Source organism: Pseudochaenichthys georgianus, unplaced genomic scaffold, assembly GCF_902827115.2.
Source record: "Pseudochaenichthys georgianus unplaced genomic scaffold, fPseGeo1.2 scaffold_407_arrow_ctg1, whole genome shotgun sequence".
Taxonomy (NCBI): Eukaryota; Metazoa; Chordata; class Actinopteri; order Perciformes; family Channichthyidae; genus Pseudochaenichthys; species Pseudochaenichthys georgianus.
The window spans coordinates 185,460-198,303 of NW_027262972.1; the positions used below are offsets into that span (position 1 = coordinate 185,460).

The window sequence follows — 12,844 nt, forward strand, 5'->3', positions numbered from 1 at the left end:
ACATTATATGATAAATTCCAAATTATTATTATAGATACACCAAGGAAACTGTGCCAGCCTTAATATAATGGCTAGATTCTACATTCACGAATGCAGCTTCTTCACAAAAGTGTGTCTAAATGTCTCACAATCCCTAAACCGATCCCACTGAAGGAGGTCAGCAAGGCAGGATGGTGAGCCTGTGTGCTGTGCTTATTATTATCCAAGGGCATCTCCTTCAAAACAGCCAGTCTACTCAGAGCTCATCGACTTTACCAGGAAACACTCTGAATGTCCATCATCAATGTAGATTCTGTCATCACTTTAAATTCAACTCCAGAGGCCTGTAACTGCTGATAATCAATGTTAAGAGACTTGTAAATACACATACTGTAAGATAGCAGAGGTATTTTTTCATCTTTACCTTTGGTTTTGCAAGTAGCTGTCATGGGAGGGGGGAAAGTTTCCCTAGAATAAAAGAGAGAAAATGAGGGAACAAGACAAAGAGAGAGAGGGAGGTAGAAAAAGATGGAAATGAAAGATTAAGAGAAATGACGAGAGATTCGGCAAACAGGAACGGTGCAAACAAAGAGTATAAGGCCCAATCGAAAACCATCCCTCACTCCCCCTTTCCAAGGGGAAACCCGGAGCTTCAGTCTCTTAATAAAGGGCGGTGGATGTGGTGAAATGCCAGGCACTCTGCTTAGAAATGAATAACCTGGGGATATGTGTGTGGGTGTGTGTGTTTGGCGTGCATGTGTGTGTGTGTGTGTGTGTGTGTGTGTGTGTGTGTGTGTGTGTGTGTGCGTGCCTGCATGCGTGCGTGCGTGCGTGCGTGCGTACGTGTGTGTGTGTGTGTGTGTGTGTGTGTGTGTGTGTGTGTGTGTGTGTGTGTGTGTGTGTGTGTGTGTGGTGTGTGTGTGTGTGTGTGTGTGTGTGTGTGTGTGTGTGTGTGTGTGTGTGTGTGTGTGTGTGTGTGTGTGTGTGTGTGTGTGTGTGTGTGTGTGTGTGTGTGTGTGTGTGTGTGTGTGTGTGTGTGTGTGTGTGTAGGAAGGAGGAGGATGTTAGGGGTTCCTCGGCCCTGGGTCTCTCCCTATCTTTGTGAGTAATGATTCAGACTGCCAGTGTGGTGGTGTCGCCCAATCTATAACCATTTACACACAGGCGCACATACAAACAAACACACACACACACATTCTCACAGACACACACACAGAGAAGATTAATCAGAAAGCAACCAGGGCAGGTGGATGGACATGGCAGCGGGCTGGGTTCATCCATTCAGTCCTAAAAGAGACATGCTGTAAACACACAGGGAGAGCGCTAGGTGGAAGCAGACGCTGACCATCCAGCAGCCTCTCTGACAGCTTCACTAACACACAGGAGGAATATAAGACCTTTACATATAGTTTCTTTCACTGCTGCCCCACACACTTCAACATTGAATATTCTGAATCAGATCCCGTGAGCATGTAACATTAACGACAGAGTGTAAGACTATGAAGTATACAGTACATTTTTTGAGTTATATTAAAGACAGATCAATCTCTTATCTTAGAGCTTAAATTACATCAAGAAAAAATCTTTGCTGAAATTACTTCAAGTCCATCTCCTTGTTGATGAAAACAGGGGGAAAGTTGCTGTAATCCTTCAACCTGTCCACATAGGATGTGAACATGTGCCTCCAATTTAAGTGATCAGAGGGAAAATCTAAAGTCCTCTTTTTTAAATTGAGCTGAAGATAATGAGGTTTTAATTACTCAAATCAAGCTGGTATTTTCTTAAGTTATTGCCAGTACAAAAGTACCCCTTTTATTTCCCCACAGAGTAAGTAAAACAAAGAGGTAATGTTGTACTTAAGTTAGTGTACTCTTGGAAGACTTGCGATTGTTTTGTTTGAAGCTTGAAATGATCTTTGCCTTAACATTTGCATGTATTTTTTTTGCAAATAATTTGATAGATTTACTGAATCTTGTGTTAGGATATCTTCAGGGAAAGGAAGATACTTCTTATGCCACTACAGCCCCAAGCATATACAAGGAAAGGGTTTTGAGAGACAGGACAATGGATGTGTATTTTCGTAAAATCTTCTTAAATGGCACATCTTTCAAATAAAGAGTGTTTATAAACTTGGAAATTAATGAATGAGTCAGAGCGAGACTGCGTCTGAAAAGCATCCAGCCAGTAAGTAAAACAACTATACATTACGTGATGTAAGTGAACATGAGTCCTTCGTAAACAGTGCTTGTCCTGTGGGTTTAGAGTAGGTTGGGGTGTGGTCCAGTGGTCAGGGAAATGGCCGGATGACCTGAGCTGTGCTGAGTCATGTCCCAGGTGAGGGATAGAGCTGCCTCCACTGGGCTCCGGGACGTGCACTTAACCTGCAGTAATTACTGGAAACAACACTGAGAACATGGCAACATGGAAGTCGTGAAAGTGGCTCGAAGATTTCAAATTACTCTGAGCCTCCTGAGGCACACTGCAGGGAAGCCTGCCAGGCTTGTAATGTGGATGCTCGGGTTTCTTAACATCATCTGGATTTATCAGGCTGGAGCCCTTCACTCTGAAACAAACAACTGAGTATTTCCTTTGTATCATAACATCTCTACTGCGGAGACAATGATTGTATTATTAAGGGGGAAATATCAAATGCAAACTATTATGGATAATGACCTTACAAAGTGAAGATAGAAACATTCCACATTGATTGAAGTAACAGCTAAAGGGAGGAGCAGAGAGTAAACCAGAGCGCGTAAAGCAAGAAATCAGGAGGTAGAGGAAAAGAAGAAATAGGTTAAATAAGAAAGAGGACAGAATGGTTGGATAAAAGAGAAAAAGGAGCAAAGAGAAAGAAAGAGAGAAGGACCCTGCGAATGAGACCCAAATGGCTGCTAAAAATCATTAATCTTGTGGGGATCTGTGTCAGCGAACGGCGGCGACACAAAGAGCTCTCGGAGCAGCGAGGAGAGCAGCTCAGTGACCCGAACCCAATTGGCTGAGAAAGGCCCACCAGGCTTTAATAGACTTTTGCTGATCCGACACTTGTTTGCTATGAGCCACAAAGAGGCGATTGCAGGGGCTGACAGGGGCCTGCAGGCCCAGGGGCTCCCCTCCTGGTCCATGATAAATGACCCAGGGTGGGCAGGGCCACGGCCAGAGGAGAGGGGTGAGAGAGCCAGGAGGCAAGAAGGTCACCCAGCGAGGGAGGGTGGACAGGGGATGAGAGAGGAAGAATAAAAGGGGATAGGAAGAGAGGAGAGTAGAGATGTTTGATAAAAGCTGCGTCTTCTGATCCACAGTGAAAGACAACAGGTCCAGATGTTAGTGTGCAGGGACAGTGTTGGGTAGGAGCATCACGGTCATCCTGAGGAGAGAAAAAGTAAGAGGTGAGGAATGGGTGAGGAGGACACTGAGGCAGAGACAATGTCTGAGGAAAAAATGCTGTCTTTTATTCTAAAAATGCTGCTGCAGCACCCACCCACCTCCAGATCAATCACGCCCACACACTTGTACACTGGCATGAAACTGACCTCGGGTCAGTTAGTTTTTCTCGCTGTTGAAGAGTTAGGGAACATGTCTATGCTAAACATTTAGCATAAACATTTAAATGTTAAACACTTACAGGAAAATAAAAAGTCTTCTCAGATATTACACAGAGCCATTTGAGGCCTATTAAAACCTTTTCTTGACTCTTATAGCTTAATAACACACTGGTGTTCTTTGTACTCCATTATATATGACGTGCATTTTCCAGAATAATATATGAACTGGGAGTTTAATATGAGCCAGAGATATTGTCTGACAGCTCAATATGCAGACTATTAGAGAGGGCCATGAACAAAGGACGCTCCTTAACACTGACATGTTAATCCCCGACAGAGTTTAAGAGAAAACACTGATTCTGTGCAAAGCAAAAATAAAACATAAAGAATGGAGACAATTGTATGGGCAACCTAAGGCATATGCCAACTATATTTACAAGAAACAGGTTCTCCTCATAAAAATACATTATCATAATTATGTATGTTTAATACATCATGAGTTAAGTTGTGTTTCTGAGTTACAGTAGCCAGTTATTGGCCCAAAAATACAGATGTCAATTGTGGTTACGACCAGAGAATATGGGCTTTAATTATGTTATGCTTGCACTCTGATATTTGGTTCTTGTGGTGTCGCCTACATTTTGTGGTTACACAGCCCCAGTCTATGATTAGACCCAATGTTATACATAAACCTCAGCAAAGAGCCAGCTGGAAGGAAGCCAAACTATTGTACATACCATTGCAATTTACATTAATGAAATGACCACAGCAAAAGGCAGATTTATTGTTTTTTCTTTTGGGTTTAAGCCAGTACTGTGCGTACTGACATTTATTTGTTGTTATATTTACAACATGTCAATCAGAGACATCTAATCTCAGAAAAGGCCTACAATTATGCCTTGGCCTCAACATCACATTTGTATATCCTCTCTGTCATTTAAAAAAAGACTGAGTTCTGAAGTTGGAGCAGTCTAAATGGAGAAAGTGTAAAAAAAGACTGCATGACGTCAAACTATTAGCAATGAGTAAATGCGCCACCAGAGGCGCCCTGTCACAAGAAATGATCTAATTTCCCCTGCAAACACAACTACCTTCTCACCGAGTAAATAGTGAGTGTGTTCCTCCTCTGATAACACCGGTGAAGAATTATGTTTTTCAAAAGAAGACCGAGGCAGACAGCTTGCAGACAGTGATTTTGTAGACAGATAAACAATTAATGTTCACTGTTAAATCGATACTTTTTCATATTAATGAGATTGCCAGTTTTTGCACTTATCTCACCTCTTGTTTTCCTGAAAGACTCCTCAGTCAATTATCGCTGATGGGGATGTGAGCTTTCTGCAGTGGCTGGCCTCTGCCTGTTTACACAGACGACACGTCTTAATAATACATGTTTTCACAGAGATAATCGATTAGTCTGAAGTAAACAAGAATGCCAGAGTAACTGTAAATGGAAGACATTAAATTAGTGATGCAATAGAAAAATAAATATAAATCACGTGAAGGATTGTGTTTGCGCATAACCACTGGTATCATTATCTCTTGCAAAAACACAAAGTAAGTTCATTAATGGAGCCACCTGTTTACACTGGATTCAGGGTGTGAAACTGAATAATACAGTTAAAGTATTACAAATATGTTTTTAATAAGTTGTAGGTCTAACATTTGAGTTTGTAAGTGAACATATACACTCCACTGCAATTTTAAATAATTGCGAATTGGCATCGTGACAGTTTTCGATAGTTTTCGGTGGTTTTTGTTAAAAAAATAACATTGATCATAAGGAAGCTGTAAATCGCATATAGAGGAAAACTGAACGTTTACATTTACATTTTATAACTTCTCCAAATTAAAACCTAAAATACATTTTAAAGTCTGTCGTTGCTGCATAATGAAAGCGGTTACGGGTAAAACGTTTGGCGTTGAAGCTGTGGCTGCACGAGCTCTGCGCTTCTCTTTCTCCCCTCCTGCGTCAAAGCTCATCAAAGCAACACTTCCGAATGCACCGTCTCTCCATCTCCATCCCTCACTCTCCCTGTCAGGGGGCTTTCCAAATCGGATACTCTCCGTTTTGTTTTGTAACATTTCCAGGAATGGTCGGGGGGACCATTAGAGACAGAGTTAATCATTACGCACGCCAAGCGGTCAAAAGAGCAAATAAAAACAACTGTTTACCTCAGAGTTAGACACAGAGTCTGCTTCTGACTGTAAAAAAGTATTCCTCATTGTCCCTGCATCCTCCTATACAGACGAAGTTTGAGCATCCACAGATCCAAGCGATCTTGGCAATGCATCCAGGCTTTCACATGCACAGATCGGTCCTGGAGAAGAATACAGATCCATATTAGTGATGGGCATCATGTCTCTTCCTATAGACAGCACCATGGGCCTCCTGTGAAAGCAGCGGGCCTGTTGCAGGTGTGAGATGTGAGCTGTGGGAAGCTCTGCAGCCACTGCAGCCTCCATGCGTCAACTGTTAAAGTATCATTATAAAGGTGATTTAATTTCTGTTATTCATTCCTAAAATCCGTAGGATGGGACTCTCATTAGGGGCGAATAAGCAAGCATCAACACTTTTTTCGCTGTCCATAAGCACACGGATCACTTAATAGATCATTAACCACCAATATGCTGCTGACATGGACGCTTTTTTACATCTCGTCTCTCCATTACAGCCCGTTAGCACCGAAGGGGAGAGCCGCCGGCAGGCCTGCCTGGATCTATTAGGCGGTGGACTCGGGCTATATTAGAGCGCATTACGACCTAATGGGGCTGCCGTGGGGTCGGCCTCGCTAGGAAGGGGTTTTAGAGCAGCTAGGCTCGGCTCGGCACGACTCGCTCAGGGCACTTCTGAAGTTGGAGCTGAGAATTGAGAAGCTCGCCTGCAGTTAAAGGGAATTAAAAAGAGGATGACTCACTTGAATGCTACCTGCACGCTTTTGATTGTGCAGTTAAATTGGATTCAATTTGTATTTAAGTGCAGCAGTATGTGGTGATATCCAGGCGCTTTGAGGCTGAAAAATAAGAAGTAGTGACTAGGTAATAAGATGTTAGAAAGGTTCAGTATGAATCCTCTCTTGATAAAAATCAAAAGGGGAAAACAAAAATATTCAGGGTTGCAATAAAGTGCACTTGTGTTAACTTTAAAGAGAATTACACATTTTGTATATTTTAAGATTAATCCAAAATCTTAAAACATAATGTAAACTAAATGTAATAATGGCAATAATAACAACAATAACGCTACTATCATTAATAATAATTAACGATGACATTTGGGTAAGTAATAATTCGTTTCTTCAAGTCTCTCATTTATGCTTCAGGTAAATGTTAATATTGTCTTTAACATTACTAAAGAATGTAATTTTATGATTTCATTTATTTTGAACCCATCTCTTAATTCATAGCTGTGTATGTTTTAAGTCGAACTTTTTTCTAAGCAAAAATATCCTTTAAATTAAATACTTTTATGATAAATTAGCGAGCATAGGAATGTGATGTCTGTATTCGGAGTTCATTACTGATGCACAACTCCAACTGATTAAGGATTTAAACCAAACAAATAAGCCCTTCATTATCGGATCTCATCTTTGGCAGCCTCCTCTTACATCCAGCCTGATCAATACGCTCTGGTCGCGGCTGTACTCAACCGTGGATATGAGGTGGAAACGAAATGATAATCCAATCGATCCTTCAAATTGACTCATTTACAAGCAGTTTCTTTTTGCAAGGAAGCGAGACAATTGCCCACACTACTTTTTTTGTCCGGCTATTAAAATACAAATCAAATCTATAATAACGCGCACATCCTTGAGCATATGTTCCTATTTCGGCTTAACTACTTGTTAGACTGTCAACAAGATTAATAACAAAGGGACAATACGTATTTATGAAACTCAAATGACATAAATTAAATGTTGTCAGTCATAATTGCCGGGTCTGACCTTTAAAATGAGCAATTAATGCAGAGAAGAAATAGGAGCAGAATAAAATAAATATTTGTCAGCAGCAGCATCGGTTCATGTGTTGCCCACGCAGGGGCAGCCTTGAGCCTGTTTTCTGCTGATCCCCTGTTGTGATGCTGCACGGTGTAAAATAAAGTGTCCGAGCCAAGAGGAGCCTGATGTGGGAATCCGGGAGTAATAACAGGCTCTGAACAAAGTCAACTTTGCTTTCACTAGAAAAAAATACACTTAACCCAAAATGATTGTAACACAGGGTTATACAAATACACACAGAGTGCTGTGGTCCCATCGTAGCCTGGATTATTTAAAACATCTATGAAGTTTAGAACTGGAAGGTACACACAATACAGTCAATATTGACATATCAAATGCCAACAATTGTAAAGTGCTATGTTGATGTTTTATTTAGAGCTTTAATAAAGTCTAAGCTTCAAAATCTGACTGAAAGACAATGTGTTTGTGATTGCAACTTTAAGAGAGGGGAGTAACACAACGTGTGTGTCCTTGTTGTTAAGAAAGTTCAAGATTTTAACTTTTCAAAACTGTTACAATTGGTGACCTGCACCTCAACCTTATCTTCTGGCATCTTCTAGCAAAGTCTAACTTATGGTGTGATCATTTGTGAAATAACAAGTACACTTGTACACAAATACGTTGTAATAAGTAAAAGAAAGCACTGTTTCTGTTTTTCTGCTGTTTCGAGCTGTTTCATTGAAAATAACATTCTGGCAAAATCAAGGGAATTATGTGCATCGTCTTTTGTTTCTTTAAGAAACATGTTCTTCTGGAAAATGATAGAAGTCAATATGTGTTTGCAAACAATTGGTAGAATTGTTATCACCAGAATGCCAGGATTGTCCATATTACCAATTGTTATACAAACTGTCAAGGTTTTAAGTTTAAAGCGTATGTTTTCTAAGCGAGTTTCGTAACATGTGCTATTAGATAATGTTCATATCAAACAGCAGTTTAGCCTGTTTATCTTTTACATAGCTCTCACTGAGATCTGAAACTGTCACAAGATAAGACAGGGAGAGGTGCGTTACACCGGAGTCGTGTCCATGAAGTGAAGGTATTTCTCTCTCCCTCTCCTCCCACCTTCTGCTTTTAGGGAAGTCGGTCAGCTGACTGTCTGCAGTTGTCAAGACTATATTGTGCGCCCTCATCTCCCCTCTTTTCCTCCTCCTCCTCTTCCTCTATTTCAGCGCAGAGTCCTGCTCCCATTGGAGAGCTGCGCGCTACAGATCCAGCCTTTCAGCACGACGTCACGGTGCGCTATAAGGATAAAGCGCAGGCTGCCTCCAAGCGCAGTCTGCTGGATACCACTGAGTGGGAGCAAGTGAGAGGCGAGCCTTGAAATCTCTGCGGTGCAGAGCTGGAAAAGCTGCTTCTCAGCGAAAATCAGACGCCCTATTTACTCTGCCTATTTGCTCCTAATATTTTTTCCTGGCGAAAAAAAAGGACTAACAACCAAGAAGTCGCTACGAGGACTGGTGCCCGTATCAGCGAACAGTGGTATTTCCTTTATTATTATTATTTATCTTTTTTTCTTGTTTTATTACACTTCTACTGAAGGGACTGAGGTATTACTTTTGCCCTGAGACGCATTGCTTTCTACCTCTCGTCTGGTCTCTCTGCCAGATTATCCCAACAGAAGTAGGCTATATGACGCAAACCGTGTGCAGAGCATTAGTGTGAAAGTTTTCCTCCACTACTTTTTTTCTTTCATTTTCCCTTTTTTCCACCGATCGCACGGTTTTTCAGTCTGTGCGCAGCGGTGGAGGACCCAGACGAACTATTGCATGAAACAAGAAAGGAAAGAAGAGGCGCTGAAAAAAAATCTGTTTTGGTCACGCTCGCAAATTCCTTTGCAAATCTGCAAAAGAGTCGCAGCATGAGTACAGAGATGAGCATGGGCCCGGAGCTACCCAGCAGCCCTCTGGCTCTGGAATATGTCAACGATTTTGACCTGATGAAGTTTGACGTGAAGAAGGAAGGTCTGGCCGGGCTGGATCGCAACGGGGTTCGCCAGTGTACCCGTCTCCAACCGCAAGGCTCGGTATCGTCCACCCCCATCAGTACACCCTGCAGCTCGGTGCCCTCCTCGCCCAGCTTCAGCCCCACAGAGCAGAAGAGCCACCTAGAGGAGCTGTACTGGATGCCGAACAGCGGGTACCAACAGCAGATAGACCCACAGACCCTCAGCCTGACCCCGGAGGACGCGGTGGAGGCCCTGATCGGCCACCCTCCGCCTCCGCATGTCCAACAGCAGCTGCAGCAGCAAGGCGGCTTCGAGGGTTACAGGGGCCCGCATCACCACCACAGTCACCACGGCCAGCAGCAACATCACCAGTATGGCCCGGGGGGCATCCCGCACCACACCGATGAACTGTCCGGGCACCCGGGCGGACACAGCCACCCACACAGCCAGCATCACCTTCACCACAACCAGGACCCCGACAGCCCGTCCCCGGAGTCCCCAGACTCCCTCCAGTCGCTCCATCACCACCGCCACCACCATCACCACCATTCGCACGGCCACCTCAGCCAGTCTGGGGGGCATCACGGCTCCGGGCTCAACGTGGAGGACCGCTTCTCCGACGATCAGCTGGTGTCCATGTCGGTGAGGGAGCTCAACAGACACCTACGGGGCTTCACCAAGGACGAGGTCATCCGCCTGAAGCAGAAGCGGAGGACCCTGAAGAACCGGGGCTACGCTCAGTCCTGCAGGTACAAGCGGGTGCAGCAGAAGCACGTGCTGGAGATCGAGAAGACCCAGCTGATCGACCAGGTGGAGCAGCTGAAGGCAGAGATCGGCCGGCTGGCGAGGGAGAGGGACGCCTACAAGCTCAAGTGCGAGAAACTCTCGGGGTCAGGGGCCAATAACGGGTTTCGCAAGGCTGGCTCCACCAGTGACACCCCGTCATCTCCAGAGTTTTTCATGTGAGTTGTCATAGCCTTTTCTTGTGAACCCCCTCACAACAAACTTTCCCCTCCATACCCAACGTTCCTTTCTCCACAAAAGACTGACTGGCTGAACAAACGAAAAATAGTCCACACCTCCCATACTGTTTATGATTATACTAATAACAGTAACAATTATATTCATATTAGAAGAATAATCCATCGAATAGTATTCTCATATATAATCATCTCTCCATCCACAACTGAGATACAAAGAGCAACGTAGAGTGTCTGATCAGTCGCAGCATCTTTGTAGATTAGTTGCTTGTAGTGAAGAGACTTTTTTTCTTCTTCAAAGAAGAGGATCGGCTGATGAACATTTCTTTCCCTCCTTTGAGGCTACAGCTTTGAAATAATCTGTAAATAGTGTGGGGTGGCGTCGAGGCCGTTGTCTCCTAATTTTGTTCTCCAAAAATGATGACATTGTTATGAAACAACAAGCAGGCCTGGCCTCGCAGCCTGCAACACACACGAGACTCACATTCGACAAGTGGGCCCGTAATCTGAGAGAATCTCCAAAAGCAAGACTCCACTTTATGCAAATTTAACTTCTGTCTACTAGCCCGTCACGAGGTGACATTTTATGCAACATCTCATTGATTTATTGCCTGCTTGGTTATATTCGAATATATATTGAAACAAAAAATCTGCATTAAATATTAATCCTGCATGCTGGACATGTACGGTAATAATTTCTATTTTGTACTTTCATCTTCTCGTGTATATTAAGAGCATGTTTTTGATCTGCGCTTCTCCATATGTGGGGGGTTTAGAGAAATGCAGCGGGGACAGAACAGCAGGACTGCCGGTGCAGTATCATGGTGTGGGTTTCTTTGGGCTTGTAAATATTATGCAACCGCAACAACTGCACAACAAGATTGAGGAGGCTGGTTTGAACTTCTTTCTTTCTTTGTGTTTTTATTTCATTTATTTTTTATGATTTTGTTTTTCATAATTTGGGGTATTGATTGAGAGGAGTGCATTTCCTTATGTGGCATTTAAATACAACAACATCTGTGTGTCAAGTGCACTTTTAGATGATGATTTGCCAGTTTTCATTTTGAAGTTTGTGCGGACCTCCCTCCAGGAAGACATACTATGATATTATATCGTGTTTGATTCAACTCAGGCCTACGTGCAAAGTTTAAAAGTAATATTTGGAAACATGTTCTGCGAGGCTGGGGAGACAAACGTGTGGTCACAATATTATTGGACCCAGATTGCACAGAATAGGCGCATAAAGGCGAGGTTACAAGTTTTCTACATACTGTTTAGCACATACAAAGTGGGTTGATGCTCTCTCATTGTAATTCATCGTGGTTGTTGTGCCACTAATTCAGAAAAGTGCTGTTCTGCCTTTCCTATTAACTCTTTAACGAACCACATCAAACCCAACACAACCTCTCATTCCGATTGGCGGCCACCTGTAGCATTTTATCACTCGGCCTAATATTGATGATTTATATTTGTAAAAATATTAAGAAAAAACAACTTGTCAGGGGTTTTTTGTAGAGTTAATATTTAGATAGCGCGAGCATTTTTTTAAACAAAGTTTAACTATTAATATTCTATGTTTTCCTGATTTTTTTCCTGCCGGTCAGTTAAAAAGGGGATTCAGGTTGTGCAAATTCTCAAAATGAAAACAATGTCTATGTTATGTAATAATGTTTTATGTCTGTTTTATTATTATTTGATGATTCTGGTTCTGCTGGCCAGATGCATAGTTAAAGTTTTTATTTTAATGATTTAAATTAACAAACTGTCAGATCATATCGAATAAGCATGGTGCTTGCATTTGAAACTATTGTTGAAAAGTCATGCATTTAACAATCTTTGGTTTGTTACTGATTCAACTGTGTTGAAATCGAATTGAAACTGCAGCAGCGGGTTGTTGTTTTGTTTTCACCTATTCCATGTACTTTGCGATGATGGGGATCAATTTTCAATCCTGTTTGTATAAATAATAGTTAAACACTTACATTTGAACTGTTCCATTCAGGCTGGTTTCTGTTTTGTGTTATTTTCGGTTGTTTTTGGAAGAAATTGTTTCCTATTTTGCTTATTAAAGTCATTGAAATGGCAATAATTACCTCTCAGACTTTTTTTGCTACTGCTATTGAAAAGATTTGCGATATGATTACAAGATTAGAGTCGCATTAACAGCATTTTACAAGTTATCAGAAAGCACACACTGCAGTGAAAGTAGCGCCAGAGCAACACTCACTTTCTGCAAAAAATACTAAATTAAAGCCAGAGCGACAGGAACATTGTTTTATCTTTTAAGAACTTATTTTCACTGACCTTTATATCCTGTCCTTGGCCTTTACTTTATTTTCATATTAGAGGATGATGTGGACATTTTTGGACCACAGCCCACTGGTCTCCTGTGATTAG

General features: G+C 42.2%; 1 protein-coding gene and 1 long non-coding RNA gene across 2 annotated transcripts; one reads left to right on the forward strand and one right to left on the reverse strand.

The window, feature by feature from the left end:
• Window positions 1-1,044: 1,044 nt before the first annotated feature.
• LOC117442288 (uncharacterized) lies at window positions 1,045-5,967 on the reverse strand. Its single transcript, XR_004551496.2, has 3 exons — window positions 5,697-5,967; window positions 4,803-4,879; window positions 1,045-3,343 (listed from the first exon to the last, which is right to left on the reverse strand). It is a non-coding gene; the product is annotated as an uncharacterized lncRNA (long non-coding RNA).
• A 3,120-nt stretch (window positions 5,968-9,087) lies between these two features.
• Window positions 9,088-12,536, forward strand: mafba (MAF bZIP transcription factor Ba). Its single transcript, XM_034078292.2, has one exon. The coding sequence runs from the start codon at window positions 9,381-9,383 to the stop codon at window positions 10,431-10,433; it is 1,053 nt and encodes a 350-aa protein (XP_033934183.1). The 5' UTR covers window positions 9,088-9,380; the 3' UTR covers window positions 10,434-12,536.
• Window positions 12,537-12,844: the final 308 nt, after the last annotated feature.